At 42.9% G+C, this 18,460-nt stretch overlaps 1 protein-coding gene across 2 annotated transcripts in view; it reads right to left on the bottom strand.

Moving 5' to 3' along the window:
- The window catches only part of KCND3 (potassium voltage-gated channel subfamily D member 3), a 124,941-nt gene that overhangs the window by 23,255 nt on the left and 83,226 nt on the right, over positions 1-18,460 (bottom strand). For both annotated transcript variants that reach the window (XM_009272733.2, XM_009272734.2), the window contains exon 2: positions 8,488-8,650. In XM_009272733.2, coding sequence (XP_009271008.1) covers positions 8,488-8,650 — 163 coding nt within the window. The remainder of the gene's footprint in view (positions 1-8,487; positions 8,651-18,460) is intronic.

Here is an 18,460-nt window from a genome sequence, read left to right as displayed (position 1 = left end):
CTGGGGGAAAAAAAATCCATCACAAACCCATCCCATGGTCCTATTTGATAAGTGAAGACTCTTAGAAGAATGCGTGTCTCAGCTCACGTCCTTACGCTGACAGCCACAACACGTTGGCTGCGTGCCTTGATTTGGCAGGTGTGGAGGGAGAAGCCTGCCTGGCGTGCTGTCCTGGGCGCGGGAGGCTCCCGGTTTGTCAGCAGAAAGCTGCGGAGTCGTCATGGCTACGCGCTGCTCTGGCCCTTGTTTGTGCATTCCAGCATCGCTGCGCGTTCCTACTAGAATGGCTCCTAATTGTCCTGACTCAATTGCTAACGAAGCTGATGCTTCGTATGTGGTCAGAAATGCACTGGCGCCTGGATACCGAAGCTCTTGGACAATGTGTAGAATTGCTCTTTATTATTGTATTTGTTCGGAGTTAATGCTGAGTTCGGTCTAAATGACTGCACTTACATGGAGAACAGGTGGCTGGAATTACTGTCAGGCAGCGGTCTGCATAGTAAACAGAGGAGTTCTGCTGTACTGTGACAAAGAGGAGAAATGAGGAACTATTTCCTATGGAGCAATTTGCCTGGTGGATTGAACTGCTTTTTCTTCCTGCACAGTACTCGCAGGCAGACTGTGATTTCCCCATATAGATATTTTTTTGAAAATTAACTGTAAGCTTTGCACACGCTCTTGATTCCCTTGCCTGCTCGTGAACCATTCTCTGCCAGCATTTACTGTTGCTCTGCTTGCTACCCGTGACTGGTCAGGAAAGCACATGCTGTCATTTCTGCTCCCTCGTTTGGTGAGTCAGCAAGGCTTGCTAGTGCAAAAGCGCAGATAGATAAATTTAAAATCCTGGGTATGGATAGTATTACCGTAAGATGGTTTCACTTTATAACCTTGTACGTGTACATGATCTAACTGCAAAAATCCACCGAGCCCGAAAAAGTGGATTTATCCTAGTTTTATGCATGAAAAAAACTGAGTCACAGAGAGGAAGTATGGAAGGGCGATGCTGCAGCAGCATTCCACCGTCCACCGAGCCCGAAAAAGTGGATTTATCCTAGTTTTATGCATGAAAAAACACAGAGAGGAAGTATGGAAGGGCGATGCTGCAGCAGCCACAGTTTGTGAAAACAGTGAGAGGCTGGGGGGATCAGTTTGTCAAAACAGTGAGACTGGCTGTAGTGGGGAGACGAAAGAGGACGGCAGGCTCCTGCTCGTGCCTGGAGAGGGCCTGCCTTGTGGTGGTTTAGAGCCTGATGCAGTGCTGAAGTTATCAGCAGTTACTGTGTGATGGGATTTTCATGACCTTCAAACAACAAAGGCTTGTTCTGAGTCAGACTTTGCAGACCACTGCTGGTGGGTGGAGTGGGAGGAGTGGAGTAATGAGATTCTAGGACTTCTCAAGTTGGGCTGTGTAAGACATCTGGCAGTGTGTAAGCAGGGAAAATCTGCAGTGGCCCTTGAGAGATGTGCTGGTAGACTGCAGGGTGTTCCCATCCATCTGACATACGTGATTAGAGGACTCGGAGACCTGTATTGCCATCCCAACACCACATGTGTCAGCAACAAATGTTGTTCTTCATCTGCTTATCACTGTCATGGTACAAATTAGTAACCGCCATAAGCTTTTCTACCATTTACACCCACTTTTAGTTACCTTTTTTCCTGACCCAGTGGATATACCCATATCCATTAATCTAGACATAACCATATATCGCAGTTGGCGCAGGGGTGTTTGAGCTGTTATTCAGTATGTAGGCTGGGAACTGCACGGGAGCTAAACTGCACCCAGCCCACTCGATTCTGCATTACTTAGACAGAGTGGTAAAATAACTAGTTAATAGAGGCAACAGCAAAGAAGCTGATCACTAGAACCCAGTTCCAAAGTAGGATAGGGCTTCCCAATGTTTTTTGGCTGAACATTTTGCATGCAGGTCTCCTTGACAAGGCGATTTCAGCTTGCATTTATCTAGGTGTCTGGGATGAAGCGGGCAACATCAGCCATTACAAATCCTACCAACTGTGCTACATAATGGAGCCATCTGGACAGGGGCTGCCACACACAACCCGGACTTCCAGCAGGTGGGGAAAGGGGACACCCTTTTGCTGAGATGACCAAGGAGAGACCCCGAGGATGGGTTAGTCAGGTTCTTACGCATTGCAGGCTGTTACCTGGTTATGACTGAGACATGGTGTGAAAGGGCCTCAAGGCACGAAACAAATGCAGCGGCTTCTGGATATGTGTGGAAATTATGTCATCTGGGCATTTGGCCACTACTGACAACAGGCTTAATATTTAGATATATGGGCTTGCTTCGGAGGCTGAACCTATAAGCTCTAGCTCACCGATTTCAGTCCTTCCTTTCAGGGGAAACATCTAGTTGTCTTATGCATTGTGGGACCCTGGGAATTTGAACTAGCTGAACTGATGGAAAATGCCATTTTGCTTTCCTGGACGATATGAAAGAAAAGAGGAAGGATTCCTGGTTGGTTTATTTGTTTGTTTTTTTCCCCCTGAACTGTATGAGGGGATGTGACAAACAACAAACAGGAAACAGAGGAGGAAGAGAAAGAGGTACCTACCTCAGCAAAAATGAAATATCTTTTTTAAAAAATAAAAAATAATTAAAAAAGCTTTTTTCCCTCTGTCAAAAACTGTTAAATATCAACAACAACAAAAACATTCCACACAGATTCATTGTGGTTGAAAAAACCATGTTTTTTAAATGTCAGCCAGCTCCAGTTTTAACCTTATTGTTTCTCTCTCTCCTTAAGTTCCCAACCCCATCCCCTGCTGGGAACTGAGTCATGTTCTGTCACTGAGCTCTCCTTAGACAGCTCACAGCTTTGCTCGAGTCGCTTTTTCTGGCCGTTCTGTTCCACGCTCTGAAGTTCACTAACCCACCTCCAAAATTTAGGGTGTCAGCTGAAAAACAGAACATTTCAAAGCTGACTCCCCTGCTCTGTAGCAAATCAATTATTATAATGGCCTCGTTATTGACAGGTGTGTGGGCCGTCTTTCTCATGGGTATGATGGTGACATAAATCTAGTATTAAGCATTCTTTTCATCACCATCTTCCCTCTTCATCTGCTCTGCTGACTGCAGCCCTGTTTTCCATGCCTCTGGGAGTGACGGCTGGGCCCGGAACAGGCTGTTTCTAATGTGCCTCTTACGGAACAATCAGAAAGACGTTTGTGTCCTTACTCTTCCTTCCTTTTGGCTTAAGCCCCTTTTAAGCATCTCCATAGTTACCTCTTCATCAGTCTGCAGAGCCATAGCTGCCTGTGTGCAACCATCTCACGAGTAGCTCTCACTGTCTGGAATAACCTTCCTCCATCTACTTCCTCTCATCGACTTCCATCTGAAAAGATGCAGCTTATCCCTTGCCGCTTCGTTCCTTTCTTCTGCTGATATTGGCTCTGTGATTGAATGCTTTAATTCATCCACCAGGCAATGTGTCCACTTCTCTGCTTCACCTAATTTATACCATCTACTCTTTGATAGCCTGCGTTACAGTTTTCAGTTCTATATTATAGTTTTATGTGAGAGCGGCTCTGCAAAATGATTTTGTCCTGGGTAGTCCTTTCGTTGCCTAAATCTGGGTGTTTGGTTCTTTCCTGGAAACTTATAGCCTAGAGGATGAAATGAGAAGTCTTTTTCAAGGCTTTTGCAGTACATTGCTTGTTGTCATAGAGTCAAAGGCCACCAGATAATAAATGAAATGAATTGAACAGGCCAAGAAGACAGCTTCTTGGAAGACAGTCCTCAAAAGCATGTTTACTTCAGACCTGAAACTAAGCATTGTGAGTGATTGCTCAAGTTTTATATTCATAGACAACAGTTTCGGTTTAGCCCCTGTGAAATGCACCACTAAACCCATGCTAACCCCTCTGAGATTATCAGCCATTTCAGTATCTTGGCTCATTTAGCAAATCTAACCATTAAATGATAAATGCACTTTAAACAGGGTTTTTTTCACAGCATCTGAGCATTTACATTTCTCCCTCCTCTGTTGTGCAAATGTGAGGCGGCATACTTCATTGTGTAAGAGGCCCCTTTCGGAACATTTGTTTTCCCCCAAACTGAGAAGATCTAGAACAACTCAGTTGGCTAAATTTTAGCCCTAAGGGGGCTGGTCTAGAGACCAGTTTGCTTTATGCTGTTGTTGCTATTTCCAAACATTTCAGCTGCCACTCTACTTCCATGTGCCTTCTGAGGCTGTTCAAAACTGCTTTAAATACACCTTTGAAGACTTATCGTCTTCATCTGCATGTACATTTATGTGTTCAGGGAGTTGGGGCTAACAACCACATAGGCTTAACCTGTAATGCAGTATCGCCCTTGGCACAGTATTTTTTTCTATCTTACCATTTTTTTCTTACCAAAAAGCTGCTAGTGCATGTTGCTATTTGTCAGTCATTTGCCCACCTAAGCAAACTCAGTTTCTGAGAGCTCCTGTGCAGTTTATGGCCAGCTCCTGTTTCCCCGGGGAATGGGACATTGGAGCCGATGGGGTCATACTGCTGTAATTAGTTGGACTGTATTGGAGCAGTTTGGGGAGATATCAAAGGGATCTCTAGTTGTCTTTTCTGAAGCATCATTCCAGGAACAAAAAAACCAACAGAACAAACTAACTTTGCTGCACTTAGCACAATCTATCCAGCTGAGGGACCCGAGTTGGTTATTTTAAAGCAGACAAAGACAAGACATTGGACCTGGGATATTAAGGACCAACAAAGGCTCCCATAACACTTTGAAAAACACCTTTCTAAAAGTATTTTCACTAAGAGATCTAGTGTTTTCTTCTCCTTCATTCTTCCTTTTTTGTTGTAAATGTTTGTGCAAAGTCAGGGCCTTTGATTTTAGTATTGGTTCTCTGCTTAAAGACATGGGAATAAATTCGCCTGTCAGCAGCTAGAATTTCCTCAAGAAAGATCATTCTTGCAGGATTTTTGACCAGTCTCCGAGTCCAGAGGTCTACAGCATTCCTGTAAACCTTGGGAGAGCAATCTGCACTTCGGGGATCTTTGCTGCACTAAGCCTAAAGGCCACATCTGTTCTTTTCACTACTGTATTACCTGGCAGTCTCTCAGCAGTGCATTTCTCTACTGCCCTGCTCTGGCGGGAATAACGCTGTGGCTTGGGGCTGTATTCACTCAATCTCTAACTTCTAAACAATGAACTGTTAAACTTTTTCTACTGTTGCTAAAAGAGCAGCATTTCAGTAGCTGTTAGTAGCTGCCTCTGCTTTCTCTTTCTAGGGTTGAAAAGTGGGAGGCGTAGTCCTCAAACCAGCACCAGATACTTGTGTCCTTCTTCACATTGCGTCTATGCTGCAAACTGAACACAGCAAGAGAGAGACTCCAGCATGATCTGAATTACAAAGTCATTCTATTGTCAAGCCTTTTTAAGTGTCAAATTCTCTTTTAAAACCAAAGGCTGTGACATTCAGTAAAGAACAGCATCGTTTCAAAGTCAGGAAGGTCTATTCTTAGCACATCAGTCAAAAAGGAAAAAAAAAAAAGTCTTTGGGGGGGAAAAAAAAACAATTTTACCAAAATGAACCTTGTCAGAAATGATCAATTCATCTTCCATTCGGATTGACCTGGTCCTCGCAGCATGCCAGAGGACAGAATTTGATGACACAGCACAATAAATTAAGATTGCCAGATCTCCTTGTAATTAATTCTCTTGCAGTGCAGTTTTGGCAAAGAATAATTTATCTTCAAGGTGATTAAATTACTGGTAGTTTGGTTTTGGTTTGGGTTGGTTTTTTTTTCCTTTTTAAGGAACATTTCTCCTCAGTTAGTTGAAGAATAGATGCTGATGAGTAACAGCCACCTCCCGGTATTTTATTCATGCTCTTTAAATACATCTTCCTGCTAGACCAATGCCTCCTCAGCAGTTAAGAGACAAAGTTAAGACTGAGCACATCATAACCCAGAGGGACATTGGGGCTGTGCTGCGCTTTCCTCTTTTCTGGAGTGCAGCCCCTCAGAAAGCCCCGCTGTGCTGGAGAGCCCAGGTTTACTCCCACCCCGACCTTCAAATCCCTGAATGTCACATCCAGCCAATTTGACACTCGTACAGTACTTTTGCCTTTGTTATTTCTCATTGGAAAACTTTATTCTGAGTTCATAAAAAAAAAAAAGAAAAAAAAAGGTCTATAGCCTAATCGTGATTTATAATTGTACAGTATAAAAATTGTGATTCTTGAACTAAACAGAACTTCTTCTAAAGCATTTATACTAATACATACCCTACAAATTATTTACTCTTCCATTAAAAGAGAAAAATAAATTATTTAGCACACTAGAAACTTAGGAAAGACATCTGTGTTTTTTCTTCAAAGCTGAGTCTTCTAAACTCTGCTTATAAGGAGCTTCTACGGGTGGGCTCTTCATGTTCAAGGACTGAGAGAGTGCAAAGAGCTTTTTCCAACCTTCTTGAAAAAGCCATGCAAATGTCTTTGTATCTTTAATTAGATGGGGACAGAGTTTTAACTATTACGAAAACTTCCCTGTTTCTGAAGAAGGGATTCAATTCACTGGAGGATGATGCTGGAACAAGTATGCTATCAAAGCAGATTCTTAACGTCCCTGTGTATGTCCTGACCATCTCCAGAGAGACTGTCATTAATGTGCTTCTGTCTCTTTCGTTCTCTTTAGTATTCATGCAGTGATGATCATGTGAAAATTACTCACACTTCTGACTTGAGAAAACTTTCTTAGCCCAGAAATTCATCCAATATCAAGGGAATTAGAAATTCAAATGGGGGGAAATTATACACTCTGTGTGTCAATACAGCAAACCTTATAAAAGCTGCAATCAATCATATCAGCATCCAAGGTGGCGGTACATTTCCTTGTCACCAAGTGGATCGCAGTCCAACAAATAAAGGAAAAGGCGAATCGGAAGAAGAAACTTGGGTATGCTGCCTGGAGAGAAGGACAGCCTCATCCAAAAGCACGGACCTGGAGTCGGTTCTGGGGCTTCTTTGTATCGTGATCCATGGTTATGCACAAATCTTGTTTGTTTATTTGTCTTGCCTATTTATCTGCTGCTTAGGCAATACTGTAACGCAGGTTCTGTCTCTCACTGTGTTTATGTGCCACTTCAGTAGAACAAGTACTTTCTCTCAAAGTCTTCAATTATTTAAATGGGCTATTGCACACTGTCCCCTTAACAAACCTCTGCGTGGGTACTCCAGTCCTTCCCCTGCACTGACACCTAGAATGTTCCTGTTGCAAGTTAAACCCAGATACCTTATGCCTGGGTGCAGCCTCACATTAGGCAACCCACTCTGCAAATCATTTAAATTCATTAAATGAATGCAATGATCCATACTGGTTTCCCACTGTCCGGCTGCTGACTGAACAGTGTGTGGTACTGAGTGGACTTCCATTATGATATCTTTTTAGGGATTTTTTTAATCTATATTATGTTGTATGACTAATCAGATAAACAACTCTCCCCCAAAAACACATCCCGAAATTATTGCAGTTTGATGTTTCACGTGTACAATGCCAAACCTAATGCAGGTATGTGTAAAACCCAGCAATGACTTATGGAGACTGCAACTCATTCCTGCATGATTCTGTCTCTCTGCTACTCTCCTTATGTGTTTTGACTGCCAAATTTTGTGGTTTTGTAGGTCTTGTATCTCAGCTCTCTGCTGTCAGCTCCCTGAGATGCAAGAAGTAGGCACAGCCCAGATGCTTGCCTGAAGCAGAAATAGCACATCTTTCTACTACTATTCTCCATCAGGTCCCCTGAGCCTTGAATTTCTGGCAAACAGCATTCCATAGGGAGAAAAAAACCCCAGACCTTTAGCTTGCAGTTGTTGTAAAAACCTGACACTGGTTTTGGTGTAATTCAGCAGACTGAAAGAGAGATATAATAAATCTGTTATACTCTCTCAGTGAATCATTAAGATTATGCTGGTAAAAACCGTTCAGATTTTGGAATATTCGGTAATCCCCTGAAGTTTCCAGGGGCTTTTTGTGTATTCCCAGTGTTCTGTTTATGTTACAGTCTGCAGCTTTGAGGGGGTATGTGTGCTGATAAGTATATGTTTCTGGATGGGTGTTTTCAAAACTCCAGGGCAGAGAGAGGACAGGAACCAAGCAGCCAGAAGGATAAACAGCCCCTGTTAATGATTTAAGGGTTTATGTGTATATGTATATATTTATTTCAGACTAGCATGTAGCAAAGGTGAGCAATAAAAGCCCTATTGCTTCTGATGTTTAAAATACGCCAGTGCACAGTGTGTGCAATGAACTAGCTTGTGTCTGTATGGGTACAGGTAGTTATAACTGCGTGTGAAGGTAAGCCTACACGTGTAGGTAGATGGATAGGCGCATGCAGGCTGCCCTCTGCAATGCTCAGAATTGTCACTGGTGTCTCACAAGCCCCGTGGTGACAAGCAGGGGCTGAGATTTGCCGGCAGCTGCTGAGCTTTCGGAGGAGGCAGCCGCGCGGGATGGCTTACCTTCTGTGCTCTCCGCTTGTCGGCTCTCTGGTTCTGGTGGTAAATTCGGCTGAAGTTGGAAACAATGACTGGAACGGGCAGAGCAATGACCAGCACCCCGCTCAGGGAGCAAATGGAGCCAAATATCTTCCCAGCAATGGTCTTGGGCACCATGTCACCATAACTAGAGGGGGACAAAAAAAAAAAGAAGGGAAGCCCCTCCTTCAGACAAGTGCACCAAAAGCCTTCTCAGGTTCCCTGAGCGCACAGCAACGTGAGTGTCCAGATTGGACACTAAAGCTTAGAAATCCACCGTGCAAGCAACAATTCATGTGGTGCTGTCATCCTAGAGATAGCAATTACACCGCGCTTTGGCAATGGATTAAGCTAAGCCAAAGAAAGGCACTCTTGTTGCAGAATAGATGTGCCAGTTCAGGCAGCTGCTGAGCACGTTAAATTCACGCCCTCGCTCATTTAGTACCTACCTCTCCACGCAGATGAGCTCTAACAAACTTAAAACTGTACGTCTGCTTGTGAGCAGGTTCATATATTTTCATTCCCTTGTATCCAGGTGGAAAGAAGGACTGATTTACACTTCTGTTTCAAAACCCAGCATTTCCTTGCCATCTGTACAGTCAGGAATTTGGGGTTCATTCAAAGTCTGGATTCAGTAAAGGGTGAATTGTCAGGAATATGAAACCAGCTGAAAAATTATTCAGACAAACCTCTGCACTGGATTTGACCCAGCAATCTTCATTAACAATTGTAATTTGTATGTTAAATAACACCAGCAGAACTGAGATGGAATAATCCATTTTATGCAGATGGAAGATGATGCTGGTTTAGGTTCTGTGGATTCCACACGACAGAAATCACCACTCTGTTGAGTGCTTATTTGCTGTTTGTGTTTTTACTTCGCATATTGCAAAAGCTTTCTGCAGCAGTTTTATACTTAAGCTTAAGCTTTAATACTGTCCTTCTGTAAAGAAAACCAACGTGCGGTTGCCTTGTGGCTACTCACCAGTGCCCTAAGAAGGAGCGTGGCTGTTATTCCCCCATGGAACATACGGTACTGAAACTGCCCTGGGGCTCGGGCACATGATTGACTGCGCTGGCTCACTGAATGCTGCGTTGTAGTGAAGGTAATGGGGAATTTTGAATTCTGATTTACAGTTTGGCCCAACACAACCCCCATGTTGCATCCCAGGTGATTGGACCTCTTAATTCTAACCGACTGCGCCATCGCTGACGATTCCCCCGTCTTGCAGCACAACTTCTGATATCCAGCAAGCACCAGATGTTGGCAATGCAAATGTTGTGCCCTGCGCTCAGCAGATGCGGTGGTAAACTCCATGGGAGGCTCTTCCTCCCCTGCAGTTTGCCCTCCAGAAGTGACTTCAACAATGCTTTCTTCTGCAAATGGTTGATAGGCAAATAAAAACCCATCCAGAAAGCTGGATGTGGATTGCAGTGTGTTCTGATCATGTAACAAAAAGCTCGTTTGTAGCTAATGCCCCTAGAGTATGATAGGAACACGATTAGCACAGCCACTGACTGGATTTACAGGCCTTGTTTCAGTGAGCCATTTATCACATGCTTGCATGCAAATGTATATTAATATCAATATTCATTGAACTAATTTTCATCTGGAGGAAAGGGAAAAGCAAGCAGCCAAATAACAACAGATTTTTTTAAAAAAAATCTCTGATACTGGAATGACCACGTACAAACCACCGGGGTACAGGAATTCCCAAAGTACCTCTGTGACTCAGGAGGACACATTGTACGCTGTGAAATCCCACTACAAGCAGGTTTATGTGACCTGGAGTGGAAGAGAGGTCATGGGCACTGCAACCTGCTGCAGTTTCGCAGTAGACAGGGAAAAGATGCTAAAATTAAAATCCAGGCCTAAGGAAGACATCCCTTGTTTCAGGGTGCTTGAAATCTGGAGAGGCCCCTAGTTGCTATCAGATGGTGTTTGGGATTTCCGTGCTCTTCTTTGGGATGTTCTGGTGTTTGAGGCAGCAAATATTGAAAAGCAAAATGATTTACAGTTGAGGCTTTATTTTTACCTTTGATGTCTGCATATGACCAACAAAGAGCTTTTATGGGAATTGAGTTGTGCTAAGAATAATTTACGTCCAAGGGGAAAACCAAATATTTCAAAACACCTTTTTTATCAGCTGAACTTCTTTCCCCCATCCAAGAACTCGTTGGTATGAGTGTCTCTGAATAAAAGCAGAACTCATTACACATTAACTGCTTGCTCCTGGGAGTCGCTCATGGGCTCTCTTTCTAGGCTCAGTGGCTAGAGAGTGTGGCCAAGCAGCTGGGTAAAGATTATCACTGCTGGGCTGTCACACTCACTTGTGTCCCAGGAAAGGCTTAGTTTCAGGCTAAGTGACAGCTTTTCTTTGGCATTTTCGGTTTTTGGTGTTTTTTGGGGGGGGGGGTTTGGTGGTTTTTTGGGTTTTTTTTTTTTTGGTGTAAATGCTCCAGGCTTCACTAGCTAAGGCTTAATTATCCCAAGCAGAATCCTTTTCCTGCCTTCACCTGCATTAAAACTCCTCAGAATACCTCAAATCAATAAAATGCTATTTATGTCTATTAACTTTTTAGGTGCTGCTTTATGCAAGGATAGTTTAAAAGCTCTTGCTAAGTGACAAGGTCTTTGCCTCATTTAACACTGTTCTAAAAAAAAATCTTTCTTACTTTTCTCCTGCCACCCCTTAACACAATAAGGCTGAAAATTAATCATATGCCTCAAACATGATCTTGGTGACCTGGAGCACTGAGAGAAAGCCCTTCTGTGCATTTGTAGAAAGTGTAATAATAAGTGTCTGGCTCACAGTCTGTCTTGTAGAGTTTTGTTCTTACACGCAGACTGAGAGTTACCTCATTACTTGGGACTTCAGAGAAGGTGCTTTAAAACACCATCAGGAAAGATGTCTTGGAACGCAGAGGATTTTGCTGGGGAGATGTAGAACTTCATTTGCAAAACTATTGTGAGAGATACTGCAATGAGAAATTTTGCACTAGCTGGAGCAGGCTGCACAGGAACAAGACCTAAAACCTGTAACACTGACTTCTGGATCTACCGCAGAGTTATCTGCGGAGAGAACGCTGTTAGATTTGTCCCTCCGGGTTTGCATGGCATGTCGCGTACTTCCAGCCATGTTTTCTGGCTTTACTGGGCTGACCTGCAATGTGGGCGATACTGATGTTTGGAAATGTCATAGCTTTTTGATCAGAGCAAAACCCAGCTATGCCTCAGGAGAGCTTGATCTAGATCCCCTTGCACTTAATGAGAGGCCTCCCTTTGAGTTTGATGGGGTTTGGAATGAACCTATAAAGTTGCAATTGTTCTACTCCTATATTGACATATGCAGCTACTGCAATATTAATCGCTGGAGTGACTGTTTTTGTCCTGATGGTACCACAAGGTACTAATGGCCGCGTGGCATATTTATAACAGACACAGTGCCAAATAATCTCAGATATCGGATTTCAGTTAGTACTAATTGGGCATTTTAAACCCCAAACTTCTTTTCTCCAGACTGGAATGAGAGAACTCAACTTTCCCATTAATTTGTTTAGTAAAAGGCAACTTGTCACCTAAAAAATTTCTTCTACAGAAAGTGCATTTTAAGTAATTCATCAATAATCTCATTAGAGCAGCAAGAAGATAGAAGAGTTAGGTAATGATTAACATTCAGAGGGTCTAACAGAATGTTTGAGCCTGTAATAAAAAAACGGGAGGCTGCAAATTCAGTAGACTTTTAATGTGACCTCTAGTAAATCATTTCAGCTTTCTGTACCTCAGTTCCCCATTTATGAAATGGCAATTGGTTACTGATTCTTTGCCTGCTTGGTTAGGTAGGTGCTAGGTTCTTCAGAGCAGGAGCTGCCCCATGTTCTGAATATACCCAACACCCAGCAGTGACCCCTAAGTGCTACTGCGTTACAAATATTAATAATGCAAAGCAGTTGTACAGAAGTCTGGAGTAAACACAGCCTGTACGTGGCTCCAGGCTTGTCCAGGGATAAATGCTGAGCATCGGCTAGGTTAGATGTGGAACATGCCTAGAGAGAAACATCTTTTCTATTTATTTTGCCAGGAATCCGGTTAGATGGCAACAGATTCAGCCAGTTTTCAGTTGCTGAATTCATTGCTCTGCTTACTGGCTGTGCTCGGTGAGATGCCCCTGCTGCCAGACGAGCACTGGGGCGTGCGAAGGCGTGCAACCTTTGGGAGGAGCTGCCCTTGCTGCTGCAGTCCCTTCAGTGCTCTGCACACCGATGGTGATTCTGGAGCCTCTACGCATGTGTCCCGTGTTTCCAGCGACATAGCTTCGGTTTGTCCCCTTTTCTTCTCCTGCTGTCCCTTCAAAGCCCCATTTCCTACCAAGGAAACACTGTGAACGCTGAGACTTCTACCCACTGGACAAATAATGTAAGGTTCAAGTAAAGCCTTAAACAGACAAACCAGGAAAAAAACAAAATAGGATGTTACTTTTAAGTGGTCACTCTTTAGACTGGAAAAGACTGTAAATGCAGAATTTCAACATCTATTTTTATTTGTACTGTGACTTCTGTGTTCTTTGGATATAAAAGGGGTCATATATCACTCACCCTAATTAGCAGCTATTAGCCTTGACAGCATAACGTGCTGTTGTTTTTCTCTCTGTCAGTACAGAAAATGCTGTCAAATAGAGGTCACTGCTTCCGAGTTCTGGTTTTAGCAGTAGAGGTGTCTGGACAGTGCTTAGCTCCTTCAGCTGGAGACAGCAATAAATAAGGTGCTGAACAGCTCATCAAATGACTCACTCTAAAAATAGACTCTCAGCAGCATCTCTGATGATCCTAGCTCTCTGTGCAACACTCACAGCCCTATAAATGGGGAATTGTAGTAAAAAAGCTGGAAGATCCTATGGTGTAGGGACATTGGAAGGTGCTACAGCAGTAACAACTCCGTGGGGACAGGGAAACAGCTTTTCAGAGGATGCTCTTTTCCAGCAGCCTTTTTATGTGCCAACTTTTCAGTCAGTATAAGGCATGCACCTGAGGAGGGGCGTACGGTTCATAAACTACCATTATTGCATAGCTATTGTTTCCATTGGTTTCTCTAGAGGCAGAGGAGATAAGAGTGCAATTGAAAATTGATAAACCTGTATCTCAACACCTTCCTTCTTACCAGTAAAAGACCTGTCTTTGGACAGAGCGTCAGGTCCGACACCCCTCCTCTTCTCCAGAGCTGGCTCAAGGGAGGGCAGTCAAGCCCCACAGAGCAGCACGCTCAGGGAGTCCTGGTGCACGCTCCTGTGCCCCCAGATGATTTGGTTAAGGTCGCAGAGCCGACACAAGAACGTGGGGACAGCTGGCTCGTGGATCAAACGGTCAGAAGAGGACTGTGCTTTTTCTGGTCGCGATGTTTAAGCAGTCAAGGGACATTTCCTGCCTAGTGGTGCAAAACCTTGTGGTTTTCACACACATCCTATAAAAGCTGAAATATCTCATGGAGGATGGAAACAGAAACAATGCTGCTTCAAATGATTTAGTATTTCTGCCTCACAGTGGCATTAACAGCTCTTTGAGAGCTTCTTTATCTCTCTAACCTTTTGTCCAGCACAGTAGAGTCAAAAGAAGATTTCACTCCAGCCTGTAAGCTTCTGCTTTTAGGACAATAAGGACAGAATAATAACATTATGTACCGTACAATAGGATATGATTTTGAAAGCCTTTTGCATGAAAGAGATAGAATAAAGCATGGAATTAGCATGTAGCTTTCCAGGTGCAAGAGATCCTTTTTTTATACTGTAAGTAAATCGCTATGGAATGTTTTGATTTGCACAAAAGAGAAAAAAATATCTAAAATTCAGCTAGAATGTTTCAGTTGCATTGCAAGACCGCGTATGTTGCATTTGACAGCTCAGAGGAGCTCCTGTCCCTCCATTTAATAGGTACAAGTCCAATGTAATCATGGTAATGCTGCTTTGAACCTCCAGTGAAATAATGATCATGTCACTTCCAATGATACCATGAAAACAAAAGCAAATGTTACTCATTCTTTTCTTGTTTTTGCACATGACGGATGAAGGGGGAATTAACAGCTATGGTACGGGGGCTGGGGATAGTTAGATCTTTTGTTTAGGGTTTGGCTCACGGTTCCTCTGCCACATTAGCTGTTTCATCTGCCTTGCTGGAATTACCCCATCAAAAACCACAGCTCTCCGGAGCACAGCTAGCTGCTGCTCACGTGTGCCGTTTTCCTGCCCGGCTGGGTTTTATCCCGTCACGTATTCATACCTCCAGGTATGCAAAGATGCTGTTGCCTTTCTCGGCAGAGGCATACAAACTTTCACACGTGACGTATTAATTCCTGTGTACTGGGACGGTGGGAGGAGGGCTCTGGAGCTACTGAGGCAGTGATATCGTCTGATGGATTGAATGCAGACATGCGACACAGAACCAACGATGGAGCGCTCCTGAGGTCTGAAAGCTGACTTTGCCATGGGCTCGTTTTATGGCCTCAGGTCCGCTTTCTATGTGATTTTTTCCATCTGTCTGTAAGGGAGATCAAAATATTTTCAGAGCTGTCCTGGACAAGTGTTGTGAGGAATAATTAGTTAATGCTGGCATGATATTTTGAAAATATAGGAGAAGTTTTTTGAAAGTGTTTTGCAGACACAGACTCAGTAGTCCATGTCCATAAGGACAGTCTGGCATGTTAATGTCAGCTTTTTAAATATACTAATCCTAGAAGGAACGGGATGGACTGATCAATGCCTGAGAAACCTGACACGTTAGAAGGAACGGGATGGACTGATCAATGCCCGAGAAACCTGACATGTGAGGAGGCTTGTGGTGCCTCCTGAAAGAGGGTGCTGTAAACAGAGCCATAATGGCTTTGAAGCAAGGGAGTCTATAAACAGGCTGTCAAATGACAGACTGGAACAGCACATCAGCTGTGTCCGGGGAAGTACAGAGCCTATTTCATGCTAGGATTCTTTTACATTAAATATACTTATTTTCTGCCTTGTTTTGAGCTGGGCAGCTCCCCAGCTGGGTATTCAACTTCTGCAATATCTGGCTTGGTTTTACATTGCTGTTTTCTTTTTCCCTGGCATATTTTATTTGTTAATGTTTTCATGGATGCTCTCATCCTCCCTAGATATTCTGCTGAAATTACATCCATCAGCCAAGCTGCGAGGAATGAGTGCTGTAGATGTGTATCAGTGCTAGCAGCAGAAGCTTATCTTCAGTACTCAGATTAATTTTGATTTTTTGTAAAGCTGTGGTCAGCAGTTACTTAGTAGGGATTTTCCAAGTAATGTTGCCTTTTTATTTTGTTATGGTTTATAAATTCATATTTGTTACTGAGTTTTGCATAACAAAAGGACTCAGAGATGTATCTGAAATCCTGAAGAAAGGTCTGATGCTGTTAGGCCCTTTTCTCATACTAACAGAAGTGAATGTGCAGTGAAATGGGAAGATAGGACATTTAAAACTGAGAGGGATTTCTGTACAGCGCAAGAAATTATCTCATTGGAACTCACTGTTTCAAGATACTGTGGGGAATTTGCTAGAGATTCACAAAAGGACGGTCAGCTGTCTTTTTACTAACACCGAGACCATGTAGTTGCATCACCTGGGATGAAAAAGGATGACTGAGGAGGTGCAAGTTCTGTTGCTTCTCTAAGAGTGAGAATTAGAAAGAGAAGCAGGTTATCCCTGATGACTGGCTTAGGGGGGATCTGTACCTCTTCTGGGTAGCCCGTACTAACCCTCACCAAAGCCAAATTAAGGGATTAGATGGACTTGGGGTCAGTTGTAGCCTGCTCATTCCTGTACTTGTACAAGAAAGGTGACCTAGCTGAAGGTCTCTGGGAGCAACTGGTAGCATAAATATTCCTTACAACAACAGCAGGCACTGCCCAAAGAAACAGGAATGTTTATGTAGACTTAGGAATAAACTGAGTAGGTTATTTAATACACTGAGGGTGGAGAATACTTAATATATGCACACACTGGTTCCATTTATTCTTCCTGGCTTGGATCAACTTCTCAGCCTGTAGGCAGTTAAAACAGATGGTCTGAATTTGGGTAACATTCAGACCTTGAGTCTAAAAATGGAATTTCATTGGCAAGGAAAGTAGGTCAGAAAGCTAAAGCCCCTAGTCCTTAAATGATGAAAGGCTTCTAATCAAGTGTTCTCCATTACCATTCATTAAAAGGAGGAGGGGAAGAAATATTATTAGAGACCTTTGAGAAAGGGATTACAATGGGAGTGCGAGCACCCTCCTTCCTGCAAGGAGACCTGTGCTTTGCAAACCTGTTTTGGTGTAAGAGATGGGGCGACCGTGAATGTCGCTTCCTGAAGTCCCGCGGGCTGGACTGGAGCCACAGCAGGATGGGAACGGTTTTCTTCACGGGAACACAAGAAACTTTATCTTCTGCTTCAGTCACAGGAATGCTGAGAGGAGAGCCTCTTTGCATATCCTCTATTAATACCTTTCACACTAATAATCCTTTCCACACAAATGCTGTCATCCACCTGACTTGGGTTCTGTAATTTCATCGCCTCTGCAAACTGTGACTTGCACCATATCTGAGACTTTCAGTCAGAGATTTCTTTGCTCTTCATCATTTTCGAATGTGTGCCAACTGCTAGAAATCTTTCTCCGTTGTAGCCGACAGGGATTATTCAAAGCAAAAGGGGAACCTGTACCAGTTAACACAGTGGTCCCAGTTTAGCACATTGTTTCAGCCCTTGCTTAATATTAAGCACATGCTTAATTCCTGTTCACTGAAAAGATGATAACATGCTTGTTCCAATTTTTTTTTTTTTAATGGTACTAAGATGAATGTTTGTTCTTTGCATTTGGCAAACCCAAGCTAATGCACTGTCATTACTCCTCTCCCTTTCCCCTCAAACTACTGCTAGAAATTACATTTCTCTGAATGGAGAACTGCTTGCATTTCAGCTCTGCCAGCAAATGCATTTTTAGAGATAGTGTCAGAGACCTCCTGTTTGCTCTCCCTTAATGGTAGATGTGGACTGTCTGCCTTGATCCTTGGCTGTCACTGTCACAGTAGCAGGTAACAAAAGTAGGGACTGAAATCTGGAACATTCCGCTGGTCTGTATAACTCAGAAATGACGTGCAGGGTAATTGTCTACTGCTTAACAGAAATAGCAATTTACTATGTCATACACATCTCACTAAAGAAAAATAGATGTGTTCTTTTTTTTTAATGATATCTCAGGTTTCTCTATGATCACTTAATAAAGCATTAACTAGTTTTTCACAAAAAAAAAAAGAAAATTTAAACTGTTGATTTAACAGTTATTCAGAGAAAAAGAAGAATTGATTTCAATGTAGAATCAATGTAAGAAAAGCTGAATTTCACTTTGCAGAAAATACCTCCAGTCTTAACCTCCACACCTTACTGTCTTTTATTCCTAATGTTTATTCACTCAGCTTTTCAGAGGAAGCTCTATTCCTTTTAGTTCTTGCAAAGCTGATATATCTAGCAAACAGCGATCTCGGTTTTCTTTTGCTTCATGCATCACCAAGCAGCTATGTTGTCATCTAAGTTTTTGATCCTCAAATCTCAGTTTTGGTAGTGATAGATGAAGCAGAAAAAGCTTTCTTAGGTTTTGGGGGTTTTTTTTGGTTTTTTTTGTGAGCCTGCTGAACTTAACAGCATTTTTGGTTAGACAGACCTTTCTCCAATTGACAGAGTTACTTTTGATTTGGAATTTATTGAGAAGACTTAGCAGGAAACACCAAAGTTGTTACCTGGGCTGTTATTTTTCTGAGCAGAAGACGACTGTAAAGAGGAAACATTTCAATGGACTCCAGGGCCAGTGGGTGGTGGTGGTAATTTCATGCTATTCTGAAGTTCTCTGCACTAGAGAATTTCAGGTGAAGAGCAACTGCTACATTTTGATGCACCTCAAACCCTCCAGCAACAGTGATCCCACATTGGAAG

Source organism: Aptenodytes forsteri, unplaced genomic scaffold (genome assembly GCF_000699145.1).
Source record: "Aptenodytes forsteri isolate BGI_AS27 unplaced genomic scaffold, ASM69914v1 Scaffold142, whole genome shotgun sequence".
NCBI classification, from domain to species: domain Eukaryota; kingdom Metazoa; phylum Chordata; class Aves; order Sphenisciformes; family Spheniscidae; genus Aptenodytes; species Aptenodytes forsteri.
The sequence above is the reverse complement of the archived record's forward strand: the minus strand, read 5'-3'. Positions and strand labels throughout refer to the sequence as shown.